The 17076-nt window shown below is 38.7% G+C and overlaps 1 protein-coding gene across 1 annotated transcript; it reads right to left on the bottom strand.

The window, feature by feature from the left end:
* Positions 1 to 4713: 4713 nt before the first annotated feature.
* LOC143556353 (uncharacterized) lies at positions 4714 to 7188 on the bottom strand. The gene is made up of 2 exons (XM_077045690.1): positions 6005 to 7188; positions 4714 to 5771 (listed from the first exon to the last, which is right to left on the bottom strand). The coding sequence occupies exon 1, from the start codon at positions 7160 to 7162 to the stop codon at positions 6215 to 6217; it is 948 nt and encodes a 315-aa protein (XP_076901805.1). The 5' UTR covers positions 7163 to 7188; the 3' UTR covers positions 4714 to 5771; positions 6005 to 6214.
* Between the last annotated feature and the right edge of the window lie 9888 nt (positions 7189 to 17076).

The raw sequence follows: 17076 nt of genomic DNA, 5'->3' as shown, positions 1-17076 counted from the left end.
TTGATGACTCAAGGTGCATATAGGAAAAGGCCTAGTCATAAAGGATTTGATGACTCAAGGTGCATATAGGAAAAGGAGAGTAAGGGAAAGAGGGGGCAGCCCTCGGCCCGATCATCCAATTCGCTGCAACAGATAGGCATGGTTTTGTAGTAAAAGCTACTTCGTCACTTTGAATTATTTGTTGTCAATTTTTTAATTAATGAAAAAAAACTTAATATTGTGATTTTATTAAGTTTGTTTTTACCGATCAAATATGGCGGTAACAAATTAATTAAATGTCAAATATCAAAATGATGGTCACAAATTAATTAAAGAGTAAAGTGTCATTTTTGAACTTCTTGTTTGGCAAATAATGTGAATTTAATATATTTTTTTATTTTTTATTATTATTTTTTTTGCATATGGACCATCCACATTTTTCAGTTCTTGCCAATTACATCCAAATTACTAACACCGTTAAATTTAATCGTTAAGTCAGGGGTAGACATGTCTTTTCACTCTTTCCTTATTATAATACTTATTTAAGTGAACTGCGGTTTTCGTCCACGTGGTTTGTCCAAATCTGCAGTTTTTGTCCAGCAGTTTCAAATTTGTAATTTTTTCCCATGGTTTTATTCATTTGCAATTAAACCCGAATTCATTAGTCTCGTTATGTTTGGTCGTTAAACCAATCAATGTGCCCTTCATGTGAGGGGTAGTTTTGTTCCTTTTTTTCTTTTTCCCAAAATACACTCAGCCTCTTACGTGAGGGGGCTTGCAATTTAGGACAGAGGTATATTTGGGGAGAAAAACGACAAAACTGGTCGTCACGTGAGGGGTACACAGATCGGTTAACAACCAGACTTAACGAGGTTAAGAAATTCGGGTTTAATTGCAAGTGAAATGAATGTAAAAGGACAAAAAATGCAAACTTAAAACTATTGGACTAAAACTGTAGATTTGAACACACCACAAGGACGAAAACCGTAGTTCACTGAAATAGATATTATAATAAAGAAATAGTGAAAAAACATGTCTACTATTGACTTAACGATTGAATTTAATGGGGTTAGTGATTTAGATTTAATTGGTAATGATTGAGAAACGTGGATGATCTATATGAAACAAATAAAAATTTTAGATTAAATTCGCATTATTTTCCAAACTATAAAAATGAAAATGACATTGTACTCTTTATTAAATCTCAAGTTATCAAGGATGGCGGTTCAACAAGTTAATAATTAAACTGAAAAGTCAAAGGTTAAATATCAAAATGCTGGTGTTCTTTCAAAGCGTCTTAAATTTTTTCAAGGCTGGTGTTTTTCTAAATTCTTTTCTGGACTGCCTATTTTTTTGCTAGTGAATTTTTCATAAAGTAGGTTTTTATAGTCGTGTACTTTAGGAAACACACAGGTCCTTAGCAAAAATTTAGGAACACACATGTGATTTAGTTATGTGTAGGAAGGAATTCAACCTTTTGGTCTCTTTCTTCATAGAACCTTACGTAATCTATTATAAGATTGCATACTCATGTAATTTGAATATTTGATATTCGACCATTCAACCTGAACTTTATGTGTGTTTAACTTCGTGTAGCGGTGTAGGTCATCTGAATTCTCTAGGACTATATAACTTTGTGTTCTAAGAAATCTGTATAACTTTGTGTTCGTTTTACACGTAGACCTATATAACTTTGTGTTCTAAGAAATCTTCAATATCATCACGATTTAGATTTTGAAATTAAGCTATATATTCCTTCTTCATTAATGGTTCAAATAAACATGAAAAATTAAATATAAAGCAATTAGTCAACGTAGTCAACATTCTTATCCCTAAAAACAATAGATATACAACAAGTACATGGCATAAAAAACAAGTAAAATTTACGTATGTCATAATATATATTTTTAATTTCAAATCAAAACTCTGGGCGCGTTCGTCTTATGGAATGGAATGTAATTGGAATTGGAATTTGCATAGGATTTTGAATTTGAATTAACTGGATTTGGAATTTGAACAATTTAATAGGAATTTTATTGGAATTGGAGGGAATTGAATTCCAATTGCATTTTTAATGTGTTCGTTTAACAAATTAATATGAATCGTTTTTTAGTTTGTTTTTTTAACAAGGATAATGACGAAAACATTTTTTTTGTTTTAATTTATATTTTGTGTTATGATTTTTTATGATTTTTTTGAATTTTTATTATGGGTTTTCTATTAGGAACAAAAACCATCAAAAAAATATTCAAAAATAATAATAATAAATTCATAACTCAAATTACATATAAAAAAACAAAAAAGGTAAAAAAAAGTTAAAATGTTTTATTCGTTATCCTCGTTTAAAAAAAAAGCTCAAGAAAAGATTCCAATGAATTACCTTGAATTCCTCCACATTTTGGAAGGATAATGAATTCCTTAATTTAAAGAAATTTGAAGGAATTGAATTCCAATTCCAATTCTTTGAACCAAACACACCAAAATGGAATTAAGATTCCAATTCCAACGAAACAAACACGCCATGTCATGGGATTTTAATTACAATTCATTTGAATTCACACGAATTATGTAAAACGAACACGCCCTAAATATTATATTTTGTTGGGTTGAATGTTTGATCATATTGTGATCACTTGAATTGGTTGACTATTATTGATAAACTAGAATGTTATATATACAGGAAAGAGAGTGCCTAACTTGAGTAACTAGATCATCTATAAATGAGGAGAATATCCTCACGTGCATAATATTTACACAATATTATCATAAAATACAAAATACTAATACTAATACACCCCCGCAGACGAAGTAGTAGCCGGTCGAATGCAAAGACTGGACTTGAACCGAGTGAAGAGTTGTCGAGGTAATCCCTTAGTAAATATGTCCGCATACTGGTAGTTGGTGGGAACATGTAAAACACGAATAGATCCAAGACGTACCTTTTCTCGAATAAAATGGATGTCTAATTCAACGTGTTTGGTACGTTGATGCTAAACCGGATTGTTGGATAGATACATGGCAGAGATATTATCACAGTATATAATCGATGCTTGTCGGATAGGTACACGAAGCTCAAGAAGGAGGTTACGTAACCATGTAAGTTCAGCTGCCGTGTTTACTACACCCCGATACTCGGCTTCAGCACTCAATCTTGAGATAGTATGCTATCGTTTCGAGGACCACGATATCAAGTTATCACCGAGGAAAACACAATAGCCCGAGGTGGATCGTCTAGTGTCGGGACATCCCCCCAATCGGCGTCAGAGTAAGCCGTGAGTTGGACCGATTTGGATGCCGATAAATGTAGCCGTGAGTTGGACCGATTTGGACCGACTTGGACCGATTTTGATGTATCTTATAATTCGTTTAAGATAATTAAAATGAGACTCACGTGGTGCATGCATGAAAAGGAAAACTTGATGGACGGTGTAGGCAATCTCGGGTCGGGTGAATGTCAAATATTGTAGTGCACTTGCGAGGCTACGGTAAAGAGTGTCGTCGTTTGATAACTCGTCCGCGGTTGCACTAAGCTTTGTCTTTGTTTCGGCTGGAGTGGTGCTTGGTTTGCATTGTTGCATGTTGGCACGTGCAATGATGTCTTCGGCATACGATTGTTGGGAAAGAACGAGACCATGTTGTGTACGTTGAACATGTATTCCCAAGAAGTGATGTAATTGTCCTAAATCGGTCATTGCAAATTCGCGTGACATGGATGAAATGAAATGTTGCAGAAGGTTGTTGTCTGATGCGGTGAGAATTATGTCATCCACGTATAGGATTAGGTATGCCATATGAGAACCGCGTTTATAAAGAAACACTGATGTGTCGGTGTTGGTGGTGATGAACCTGCATTTAATAATATACGTGGCGAACCGTTGATACCTATCCCGCGGTGCTTGTTTAAGGCCATAAAGCGACTTGTTTAATTTGCAAACGTGAGACGGATGATGACTGTCTACAAACCCGGGAGGTTGAAACATATACACAGTTTCATTAATATTATCGTGAAGAACGCGTTCTTGACATCTAGTTGATGGATGGGCCACGATCGTGAAACATCAAGACTTAGAACGATTCGAATGGTGGTGGGTTTTACCACGGGGCTGAATGTTTCATCACAATCGATACCAACTTGTTGAGATTTCCCATTTACAACCAAACGAGCTTTGTATCGTTCGAGACTACTGTCCGCATAATATTTGTGGCGAAATAGCCACATGCATCGAATTACATGTGCGTCGGTCGGTCTAGGTACTAAATCCCATCTATTATTTTCTATTAAAGCTTTGTATTCAGTTGTCATGGCATTAGACCAGTTAGGATCGGATAATGCTTGATTATGTGATTTGGGAATTGGTCAGGGTGGGGTCAGGTCGGTTAAAAGGAATATTTGGTTTGATAATTCCGGCACGTGATCAGGTGACCATTTGGTGAGAGGGTTGTGGTGGTGGAGGGGCGGGACTAGGATGTGCATTAATGGTGGTCTCGGATATGGGATTTGTGTCATGGTTTGCATTGTTAGTTGGTGGATTTTGAGGAGTAGGCAGTGGGGAAGTGGGCTGTGACATAGTGTTGGATGGTTGGTTGTTATTGGAATTAGGTGGAGTTGGAGAGATGGTTATATGTGAGGATGTAGTTGTTGCATGCGGGGAACCAGTGTGTGAGGAAGTTTGAGGTGTGGATGGTGTTGAGCTAGTGGGGTTTGGGTTAGAGGGTGGTGGGTCCGATTGGATCGAAGATGGTTCGAATATTAGCGGAGATGCATCGGATTCAAGAAATGAGTATGATTGTGGTGTGGGTGTAAATAGTTTAGAGAATGGAAAAGTTGACTCATCAAAGGTTACATGGCGAGATATAGTAACTTTTTCCAGTTTCGATGTCGAGGCATCGGTATAGCCACGGTGATTGGTAGGATAACCGAGGAAAACACATGGGGTGGAACGAGGTGGTAATTTATGAGGGCGAGTGGCAGTTTGGTTTGGGTAACATGTACATCCAAAAATTTTTAGATGTTCATAGGTAGGTTGTTTTAGGTATAGTGCGGTTGTGGGTGTGCTATTGTTGAGTACTTCGGTTGGCATAATGTTATGTAGGTAAACCGCGGTGTGAAGTGCTTCTACCCAAAATTGTGGCGGGATGGAAGCGTGTGTGAGTAGAGCAAGCATTAATTCGTTCAAACGTCGAATCATGCGTTCCGCTTTACCGTTTTGTTAGGAAGTGTGAGGACAAGAAAAGCGGAATTGTAAACCATTTTGGGATGCAAATGTGTGAAACTGGGCATTATCAAATTCACCGCCCATGTCACAATGAAATGTTTTAATGTGACAATTAAATTGAGGGGCGATAAATTTATAAAATTGAGTAAATTTACTAAACGTTTCTGATTTGGATTTGAGTGGGTATACCCATGTGTATTGTGTATGAGCATCAATTAGGACTAGATAATATTTGTAACCATGTTTACTTAAGACCGGGGAAGTCCACAAATCACGATGCGACATATCAAATGGATAAATAGTACTAGAATTAGATAATTCAAACGGTAAACATTTGTTCTTGGAAACTTGACAAGACTTGCAAACAAAGGAACGGTCTTGTTTATTACATGAAATAAATTTATTCAAACTTAAAAAATCTAGAACATGAAAGCCGGGATGTCCTAGACGGTTATGCCATGATATGGAATCTGAAGAAGCAACAAACGATGAAGCAGTTGTGGATGTTGGTACTGTGAGTGGATAAAGTGGACCGGAGCTATTGTGACGACTCAAGATCTTCCCAGTCTTGTAATCCTTCACAGAAAGACCAAAAGGATCAAAATCGACATTAAACCAATTATAGATAGTAAATTGACGAACTAGAATTAGGTTTTTAATAATGCCCGGTGTGTATAAAATGTTTTTGAGTTGGATTGGTTTAGAGGAGTAAGGTAAGAGGGTATTACCCGATCCGATAACTGGTACTCGATTGCCCTTTCCAACTAAAATAGATTTAATAGAATTAACACACGGGTTAGTAAACATACCTTCGTCCGATGTTAGGTGATGGGTTGCCCCGGTATCCATAACCCATGGTGCATCAGGCGGGTCCATGGTCATTGACTGAAAAGCAGCCCCAAGTTTGCTGGGTTCAAGGGGATTAACATCGGTGACATGGGCCTGAGCAGTTTGAGTGTTGGGCTTGCTTGAACTTGGCCTGGAAAAGAACCGGCGGCCCATTGACTGGCCCAACCAGCCTAGTTTGGGTAGGGGCAGGGTGGTGGGGTCCAGAATTGGGGAGGCCAATATTGTGGAGGCATGTGATTGAATTGGGCCATGGCCCATTGTTGGTGAGTGGGGTGTCTAGAAGAGGGACCAGTGGTGGGGTTATTGTGTGGCCGATTACCACGATTGGAGGAGGACGACCCGACATTAAATGAGGATTGGTTTTGACCACGGTGATTGTTTGGTTTTCTTCCGGATTGACGAGCCCCGCGGTTATGGTTTGGATCACGGCGAGGTTTTTGGTGACGAACTGGCGTGACAACGGCCATAGCTTCCGGTGTGGAATTCAGATCTCGAGCGCTTTGTCGTTGCTGCTCGAGTTGTAACATGCTACAAGCAGTCTCCCACGTCGGAAGACTTTGGTTGATGAACGAACCAGTCGTATCGAACTCGATAGAGAGTCCACGAACCAATTGAAGCACAAGCCGTTTCTCATTGACCGGACATTCAACATCGTTCAACTGGTCCGATAGTTCTTTGAGACGCTGACAATATGCTTCGAGTGATGGCATGGCGACAAGTTTAAGGTTGTTAAACTCATGTTCTAGAGTAGCGGCCCTAGCCCCCTTGTTGTTCAAAAAAATGTTGTTGATCTTGGTCCAAGCTTCGAATGCCGTAGTATCGGGTTCGAGAACCCGCACAAGGAGATCGTCAGACAGTGTTCCGTAGATCCACTGTAAAACGATTGCATCGATCTCCATCCAAGAATCATATTCGGGATCGTTCTTAGATGGTGCGCGAGTGCCATCGATGTGGTGGAGCACCTTGTAGCCACGAGCATGGAGATGAAAAAGTTTCACCCAAGAAGAGTACGACACCTTCGTTCCGTCAAGAACACGTACCTTTTTCTGGATATCGGTGACCATGTAGACAGGGTGGAGAGTGGTTGGCTTGGGAACGGAAGCGGATTTGTCACCCATTTGGAGATGAAGTAACAGCAAAGTGAAAAAAAAATGGAACAAGGGAGGTAGATGAACGGCCCCTGAGAAGAATTAGGCACAAGGCTGTGATACATTTTACGCCCTGCTTGAGGTGCGCGCATATTATGTATATATGTGTAAACCCTCGGGTGGGTAAAAGTGAAATTGCACTAATTTTGACGTTATTTTACTAATCTCGTGAAAATAACGTTAAAAGTGGCGGAAGGTTAATCAGGCATCATGTGGTGGCGTTGATAGCCGAAAGACGAGGGTACATGCACCAATCAGCCGGTATCCCGATGATTGAGTGCTATGTGCTTTATGTCCAAGGCTTGATGCAAAACTACTATCGAGCCGGGGGTCTCACCGGAAGCAGCCTCTCTATCCCTATGGGATAGAGGTAAGGCTGTCTACATCTTACCCTCCTCAGACCCTAACATAGCTTTGCTATTGGTGGGATATACTGAGTACGATGATGATGATGATGATGATGATGATGATGCTGTGATACATTTTATAATACATACTTGTTTAATATCGTGAATAGTCGGATCATAATCCATGTCTTCTCCAGATTGCATGTACCATATCATTTCACACTATGGTTGCTAAGTATCTCGTGGCACGCAACTCACTTAATTTCAGCATAAAGGAAGCTCAATAAAGTCAACGCAGGCTAGTTTTGCCCGAACCAGTTCACGTGTACAAAAATTTGACACCGTATATGTGCTCGTCTAGTGGCTTGCTCGATTTAAAAGCCCAGCTAATAGATCCCACATAAGGAAGCCCAGGCCCCAAACCCATGTTGAGTGCGAGTTTTCTATGATCATACTCATCTGTATGACCTTTGTTCGTGTAAAATGGGTTTTGTGTTTTTGTAAATAAAAATAATAAATAAAGATAACCTTTTTATTTGTATTGTAGATATGTAATACTATTTACAAAACGTATTGCAATAAGTGTACAATACAACTTTACATGAAAATAAAGGAATTTAAACTATTGTATATATATTTGTAATCAGTGAGGTCTTCAATAGTATTTTCCCCTACAAGATTAATAAACTAACGATTAGAGTTGGCTAAGAGTTGTTTAATATTGGCCCATTAATGTAACATCCCAAAATTTCCATAATAATATTTTAATATATTATTTGTTTTAACGGAAGAGAATTTACCCGAGTTAGTAAATAATAAATAGAGAGATAAGTAGGCTAAGTAAATGGAATTAATCATGGACTAAAAAGGAAAGATGGGCTTTAGGTCCATGGACCTAAGGGAGTATAAATACCCCTTAAACTCTAAATCTTTCCATTTCCATCCATTCCACACCTTGCCTACACCTTAAACACACACATCCCTTCCATTTACGGCCGCAAGCAAGAAGGTGGTCCAAGACCGAGATCGAGCGTTTATTATTGAGAGATCTTGACCTCAAGAGCAAGATACAACCCGGAAGTTCATAGTCAAGCTAACCGTGACCTTAGGAACATCTAAAGGTACGTTCTTTAACCTTAAAGGTTACGTTTTTATGAACGGTTTGCTATGAAACTTAAACATAGAATAGATCGGGTCCAGATAAATCATAAAGCTTCAAGCTTGATAATTAAAATGAACACCATAGACCTATGGTTATGTACGGCTCATATATGAACCCTAGAACTAGCCTAGAACGTTTTAAACTTATAAAGGTCCAAGATTTATGCCTAAAACGAGATAGATCTTGAAGTCGGGATAATAATGGGTGTAAAACGGGTATGAGCGATGAAGATATAGGATTAAATGTTCAAGATTTGAGCTATGAATCAAGAAATCTGGGCAAGACAGAATCATAAGATAGAAGAATTGGTGAGCTGGGTGTTTTCGGCCACCATGTGAACTCGGTTAGCAAGAATTCTTGGTGACCAAGGGTTCTCGGCCAAAATGGGAACTCGGTCAACACGAGTTCTCGGCCACGTGGTTCTCGGCCAATATGAGAACTCGGTCAACACGAGTTCTCGGTCAAGACTATGGTTTTCGGTCAACCCATGTTCTCGGTCAGCAAGGGTTCTCTGTCTGGAGTTCTCGGCCACCCAGTTTGGCTTGGGCCTGAGGCCAGTAGAACCCAAATATGGTAATGGGCCGTTGGGCCTGACTTAGCTCAGCCCACATGCTCAAGCCCAATATCTTGAAATGAATAACAAGCCCAACTTAGAAAATAACTTAAAATGTTAATGGAAAATGTGTAAAGGCAGTTAATAAAAATAAAATTTTTCCAAGCTGACCTGACAGCTTAACCCCAGCCAGGGGCTCTACCCCTTGGACCCCGCTAGGGGCTGCCGCCCATAGAACCCCGCTGCCAGGGGCGTTGCTCCCCGACCCCCGTTCGTTGAGGGTAATGATTAGACTAGAAACGTGAGATGAGTAGTGATAGTTAATTGATGCATGTAATTATTATACAGTTAGCCGTGCCTAACTGAAGAAAGGAATAACTATCAATGGTGAACGTAACCGACTCCAGGTGAGTTTCTAGCCCCACTTCCTTGTTATGTTTTTGGGGCTGTGTGCATACTCGATGTGAATGTTAATACACTTACCTTAAATGGTAAGTGTATGTCTTAATGACGATTGTGATAGTTATGTATGTGTGCTTGACATTACGTGAACAACTTTCGGGTATTGCACGCATTATTAAGACAAGTATAGTGTAGTATGTATGATATGTGTATGCGAGTAAGGGAGTATGTACGATTATGTTGTGTATGCTATTTAATGTATGGATATAATAATAAAGGGTAAGGGTAAAGGGTTGCATACCCTAATAATATATGCGGAGGATAAAGGGTTGCATACCCTAATAATATATGCGAAGGATAAAGGGTTGCATACCCTAATAATATATGCGAAGGTTAAAGGGTGCATACCCTAATAATATATGCAAAGGTTAAAGGGTTGCATACCCTAATAATATATGCGAAGATTAATGAGTTGCATACCCTAATAATATATGCGAAGGTTATAGGGCGTATTGCTCTTTAAAACGTAAGGTAAGTATATAAAAGAAAGAATGTATGAAGGTAAGTAAGTATGTTATAAACGAAAGTATGAAAGTATGTAGTCACGAATGTACTGTATGTTATGCGATTAACTAGAACTCACTCAGCGTAGCTGACTTTTAGTATGCACGCAGGTGAGTAGGATGAGACAGCTCGCTTGAGGGGAACGCATGGCATGGAATTGAAGATACCGGCATCTCAAGGAAGTGTTATGTTATTTTAAAAGACAATGCTTTATGTTTAAACTACTTTGAATGTTTAAGATGATAAGATTTGAATGCTATGTAATATATTATGGTTGAAGTTTTAATATTCCGTGAATGTTTTAACTAACTCTGATGATTAGAACTGTGTTTATGAGTAAATCCAACGTCCGAATGTGAGGCACCGGTAACGGGGCCTTACAATTAAAATATATTTTACACCTTATCAAAGGCAAACATATGATACTGTAAAGCTCAACTCACAACCCAAGCAAACCCAGATGGTGTTCAATGACCGGCCCAAAAGAGAAGTCAAGAGGTCCAGTCGTTCAACAATTAAAGATCAAACCAATTTCAATGTATTCTAGTTCGCATGTTTATTTATAGTATTGTGACGTAGTAGTTTTTTCATATTTGAGTAGTAGACATTATCTGCATGTTCTCCATGGATTAAGGAGCATGTTCCTTGCATTTTTACATATTTATTTTTTATTAACTAAGAAGTATATCAGAAAATTGTCCCAAAAAGTGTTGTTCTCTTCCTTTCTTTCTTTGGAGTTTTAATTTGCCTACCGGAAAAGGCTATATCATTTGGTGCTTTCATTCCCAAATCACCTCCCCCATGTCGCCTCACAAAAGATCAATCCGGTTCTGATGACTTACCTAATGAAATTGGTACCAGGTATGGAACACGAACTCGCACACGAACACGAATATTATTATTAAGAAACTTCAAAAAACTCAATTACACCCCAAAGCACATGTATTTATAATCTAACATATCACGATTAGACTACAACTAGGGTTGCTAAATAATAAGACATAGTAATTATACTAACAATTAAATCTAAGCACATTTAATTGTTTATAATTATCCACTCCATAAATCTTGTTACTTAACCTTGCACGCCAAGTAACGTTCATAAACCGAAATTCCCAACATTACCACCCATCGTGTCTGATCTGTTAAACCAACTCATCCAATTACAACCATCGCAGCCAATACCCAAACAAGTATTCATACTCAAATGGCCGCCCTTGTTCAAGCCACCTGTAACCTCATTGCTAAACTCGATTCCCAAAAAGACAAAACGATATACCTTATCAATCATTGTTCCAAAACGTGTTGTTCCGGACACGCAAACCGGCCCACGCCAGACCGTCCTAGGCCCATCACGCGAGAGGTAAATCAGACTCACTCAGCGGAAAGGCGATTGGCGTTTAGGATCGGTTTCGAACCCACGACCTCTAGGTTATTGTTCCAAGTCTTAGCCCCCTTAACCAACTGAGCTACACTCACCGACAACCTTGACCAAGACAACCCATTTTTCCGCCATAACTCCCCCGATCCTCGCCAACGCATCCACAATAACCACCATCAACCACGACACCGTAAAATTACCCTACCACTTTTTGAAGGATCAAACCCACTATGGTGGATCTTTCAAGCATGTCACTTTTTCACCTACCATAACATACCACTCGATGAACGCGTTTCACTCACGGCCTTCCACTTCGTAGGAGACACTATTTCTTGGTACCAAAATCAAGCAAACAACGAGCTATTGGGCTCATGTACGAAATATAAACGAGAAATGGAGCTCCGTTTCGGCACGTCCTCGTATGAAAACATTGAAGCCACCTTTTTCAAGATTCGACAAATAACATTAGTGCCGGAATATCAAACAAAATTTGAAAAAATAAGCAACCGTAGTTGCCTTTCACAACAAACCCTCAGTAATTGTTTTATTTCGGGAGCTAATCCTGAGATACAAGCTGAATTAGCCATCTTAAAATTAACCACTTACCATGATGTGTGCGCTTTGGCACGTTTGGTGGAAGATAAACTGACCTATTTTTCAAAGCCCAAATACTCTTACTCACCTAAACCTACTCTCATCACACAACCGTCTCACTCACAACAATCTCTCATAGTTCCCAACCTCCTCATATTCAACTATTAAACCTACCAACAACACCACTACATCTCTACCACCATTTCTACCATCACCACCATTACTCTCCTCACACAACTATCCCACTCACAACCATCTCTCCCAAGTCTCCAGCTTCCTCATCTCTATTTACTACGAATGTTTGCAAAAGTCGCTAGGCGGACCCTAGACGTCCGACTGAGTAGTTGGGAGTACTCGGAGAGTACTCAGACATTTTAAATATAAAGAAAATTAATTTTTAGATATTATATATTTGTTAAAAGAAGCGTAATTCATGTCAACATGGTACTCTAGCTGACTCAACAACTTTTGAATGACTTTTAAAGAACCCTAGCCCTACTTTTTACCGCCTAGCCCGCCTCACTCAACTTTTGACTGCCTCCGACGAATCTAGGACGACTTGGAAAAAGTCTCCAAGGTAGGGGTCCGATGACCGACTAGTCGCGGACTAGTCGGTTTTGAATCTAATTTTCACAACATTGCTTACTACCTTTCAATTCATCTTCGACACACTGCATACCCTATCACCCTCACGGCCTCATGACCATCACATTCCTTTACTCAATGATAACCAACCTGTCAACGTAAAACTCTACCGGTATCCTCACTTTCATAAACGAGTAATGACCCAATTGATTGACGAAATGCTTCAGGATGGGATTATTAAATCTAGCCAAAGTCCCTTTTCCTCACCAGTATTATTGGTTAAATAAAGTATGGTACTTGGCGTTTTTGTGTCGACTACCAAGCTCTAAACACAGTCACAATTCGTGATCATTTTCCAATCCTAACCATCGATGAACTCTTGGATGAGCTTAATGGTGCCACTATATTCTTCAAGACTGACCTACGGCCCAACTATCATCAAATCCGAGTAGCGCAAAAGGACATCCACAAAACCGCATTCCACACAACGGATGGCAATTATGAATTCTTGGTAATGCCATTCGGCCTTACAAACGCTCCATCCACCTTCCAGTCAGCTATGAACGACCTTTTTCGCTCTGTTTTATGTAAGGTTTCCTTGGTGTTTTTTGATGACATTCTGATCTATAGTGCCTCCAAAGAGGATCATTATGCTTATATACATTTTTCTTTTCAAACCCTACGTGAAAACCAATTCCATGCAAAGGCATACAAATGCGTCTTCGCTGTTACCGATATCTCTTTTCTTGGCCATCACATCTCGGGCCTGGGTGTAAGGACATAAGTGGAAAAAATAACATCCATTCAACTATGGCCTACACCAATCTCCTTCACCACCTTGCAAGCCTTCTTAGGTTTAATCGGGTACTACCAAAAATTCGTTCGACAATATGCACACATAGCTACACCACTGACCGACCTCCTCAAAGGAAAAGAGTTTGAATGGACTACGAAAGCCAAAACAGTCTTCAACACTCTCAAATATCACATGCAAAACCATATTACCTTATCTCTTCCTGAGTTTTCCCAACCATTTGACCTTACCATGGATGCCACGGGCCATGCCATTGTTCCGTGGTTTCACAAAACAGCCGCCCAATCACATTCCTTTCCAATAAACTTTGCCCCGCCATGCAAGGTCAATCTACCTACACCAAGGAGTTATACTCCATTACTGAATCGGTCAAAGTGTAATTAGTATCTTCTCGATAGACGTTTCCGTATTTACACCGATCACCATAGCCTTAGACACATCCTCAACAAAACCATTCACACTCCGGTGTAAAGAAGTGGATCACAAAACTCCTCGGATACGACATTGAAATTCAATTCAAACCAGGAAATGAGAATACAGTTGTTGACACATTGATAAGAGTTCATATTCTAGCTATGATGGTTATATCCCATGCATCAGCACCTTGGCTAAATGAAATAAAACAATACTTCAAAGAGAACTGGATTGGAGTTGAATTGATTGATAACATTACAAACAATTCAACGACGTTCCCTCATCATCTTTACAAGGATGGGCTTGTCTATGCAGCGGTAAAATTTGGTTCCTCCCATCGGTAACTTTCGAGAACGACTTTTATAGGAATTTCATTCATTTTCCATTTGGTTCCTCCCATCGTTAACTTTCTAGAATGACTTTTATATGAATTTCATTCATTTTCCATGGGAGGCCATTCTCGAACCACAACGACTTTCAAATGGTTCGGGATTAAAGAAAGATATAATAGCTTTAACCAAGAATTCTGAAATTTGCCAAGCAATTAAGACACCAAATCATAAACCCTATGGTTTACTCCAACCCCTTCCGGTCCGTAGAGCACTTGGAATTACATCTCGATGGACTTCATAACGAACCTGCCGACATCTAAAGGTAAAACAATAATCTGGGTAATCGTACACTGGTTGTCCAAATTCTCACATTTTATTGCTTTACCCTCTCATTATACCGCGGTTTCGTTAGCAACAATCTTCATGAAAGAAATTTACGAACTGCATTGGTTACCAAAAACTATTGTGTCGGACTAAGATCCGATATGCATCAACAAATTTTGGAGAGAACTGTTCAAGCAAATGGGTATGTACGAATTTTTTGCATTCAAGTGCTTACCAACCCTAGACCAACAGTCAAACCGAAGTGGTTAACTGTTGCCTTGAAACATACCTCTTAGTAATTGTTTTTTAAATCCATCCAAATGGGAAAGACACTTGTATCTGGCTGAACTTTCATATAATACCAAATTCCCCAATTCCATCAACATGACCCCGTTCAAAGCGCTTTATGGCCACGAAGCTACTTCCATCCATGACTATATTCAAGGAATCAATCCCAATGCTTCTATCAATACCTCTTTTCCCAACCATAAAGAAGTCTTATCAGCTTTAAAAACCTCTCTCGAGGTGGAACGAACACGAATGGTCAAGCAAGCAAGCAAGCAAACATTGTTTAGAGGAAAGTTTAAAGTATTGGGTATACTTGAAGGCTTGAAGCTTCAACCATACCGTCAGTAATCAGTGAATAATCTTGTAAGTCAAAAACTTTCAAGAATATTTTTCGGACCTTACAAAATAATCGAACGCATTGGAAAAGTTGCATACAAGTTGGAATTACCACCGCCATCAAGAATTCAACCAACTTTTCATGTCTTGTTGTTGAAACAAAGTTTGGTTCCATAGCTTCAAACAAGAGTAATATAGAAGTTTTCAATGAGGAAGCCATGTCATGCTTACCTGTGGCCATTTTGAACAAAAGAGTTGGCCAGAAAATCAAGAGAAACTACTTGTACAATGGGATAACCGGGCCGTAGAAGAAGCTACGTGGGAAGACATGTGGGTCTTACAAGAACAATTTCCATTTTTCTCGACATTGAGAACAACGTCGTTCTTGAAGGGGAGGGGATGATACTTTTCAGCTCAACTGACAACCCAAGCAAGCGCAGGTGGTGTTCAATGACTGGCCCAAAAGAGAAGTCAAGAGGCCCATCCGGTTCAACAATTAAAGGTCAAACGTGTTTCCATATTTTCTAGTTTGCATGTTTATTTCCAGTATTGTAACATAGTAGTTTGGCATGTTTGAGTAGTAGACATGTTCTGAATGTTCTCCATGGAATAAGGATCATGGGTAGTTATTCATGATTCCTTGCATGCTTAAATATATGTTTTTGCATGAAGTAATATATCAGAAAATTGCCCCAAAAAGTCTTGTTCTCTTCGTTTCTTTCTTTGAAGTGTTTGACTACTAAAAAAAGGCTACATCAACATATATGATTATGCCTCATGTCATACAACAGAAGAAGCAACAGTTGTAGTTTCTTTCTTTGAAGTGTTTGACTACTAAAAAAAGGCTACATCAACATATATGATTATGCCTCATGTCATACAACAGAAGAAGCAACAGTTGTAGTTTCTTTCTTTGAAGTGTTTGACTACTAAAATAAAGGTTACATCAACATATATGATTATGCCTCATATCATACAACAGAAGAAGCAATAGTTGTAATGCGGGAAGAGAAAGGAATCCCATATAGTATTAGTATAAACCTTTTGGTGTGTTAAAATTTGTAAAAAATAATAAATAGATGAACAGACTACCTCAATCAAAAATAGGTTGGTCTCTTGATTTTTTAGAATAAAACAACTTTGTGCCAATTCAGCTTTCATCATCTTAATTAAATATGAACCAGTATTTATACCCTCCGCGTTGCGGCGGGTGGGTTAAGATGTGAAGAGCTCGATTTCAACATGTGTAGACCTTGATTTCAACTCCGCCAACTAAGTATGAATGATACAGAGTAGAAATAATATGCTTTATAGTGATGGTTTATGGATATTGTATTCCGCCAAATAAGAATAAATGATCTAGAGTAGAATTAATATGCTTTGCATTTTGTACCCACGTAACAAAAAAGATAGAAAACGTTTTCGTGAACATTTGAAAATCGCATAAGAAAAATTAACCGAGCAACTGAAAGGATAGTAAACATGAGCTTTACTTTATTAAACAAAATCGTTCAATACGAGCATTCACATCCATTCCCTATAATTATGTGTGTGGAGTTTATAAATTATGGGGTGAGATTATGAATGATTGTGAGTATAAATTATAAGATGGAGAGAGAAAAGTAGTGATTTTTGTAAATTTGGGAAAACATTTAGGAAACATTGTTTGCCCCTATTTATTTTTTAATATTTGTTGGATTGGTTATCAGTAGAGGAGGGAGAAAACTGTAATGATAAATATATAAAAATATTATTTAATTGAACATGAGAGAATAATGTATTGTTTTT

This window comes from Bidens hawaiensis, unplaced genomic scaffold (assembly GCF_021521415.1).
Source record: "Bidens hawaiensis isolate Kalapana, Puna unplaced genomic scaffold, B.hawaiensis_p1.1 tig00018565_1, whole genome shotgun sequence".
NCBI lineage: Eukaryota > Viridiplantae > Streptophyta > Magnoliopsida > Asterales > Asteraceae > Bidens > Bidens hawaiensis.
Note: the sequence above shows the minus strand (reverse complement) of the source record. Positions and strands in the feature narration are given on the sequence as shown.

Bases quoted from the DNA above. Each gene is read 5' to 3' on its own strand.
- LOC143556353 (XM_077045690.1), bottom strand. From the start codon at position 7,162: ATGGGTGACAAATCCGCTTCCGTTCCCAAGCCAACCACTCTCCACCCT.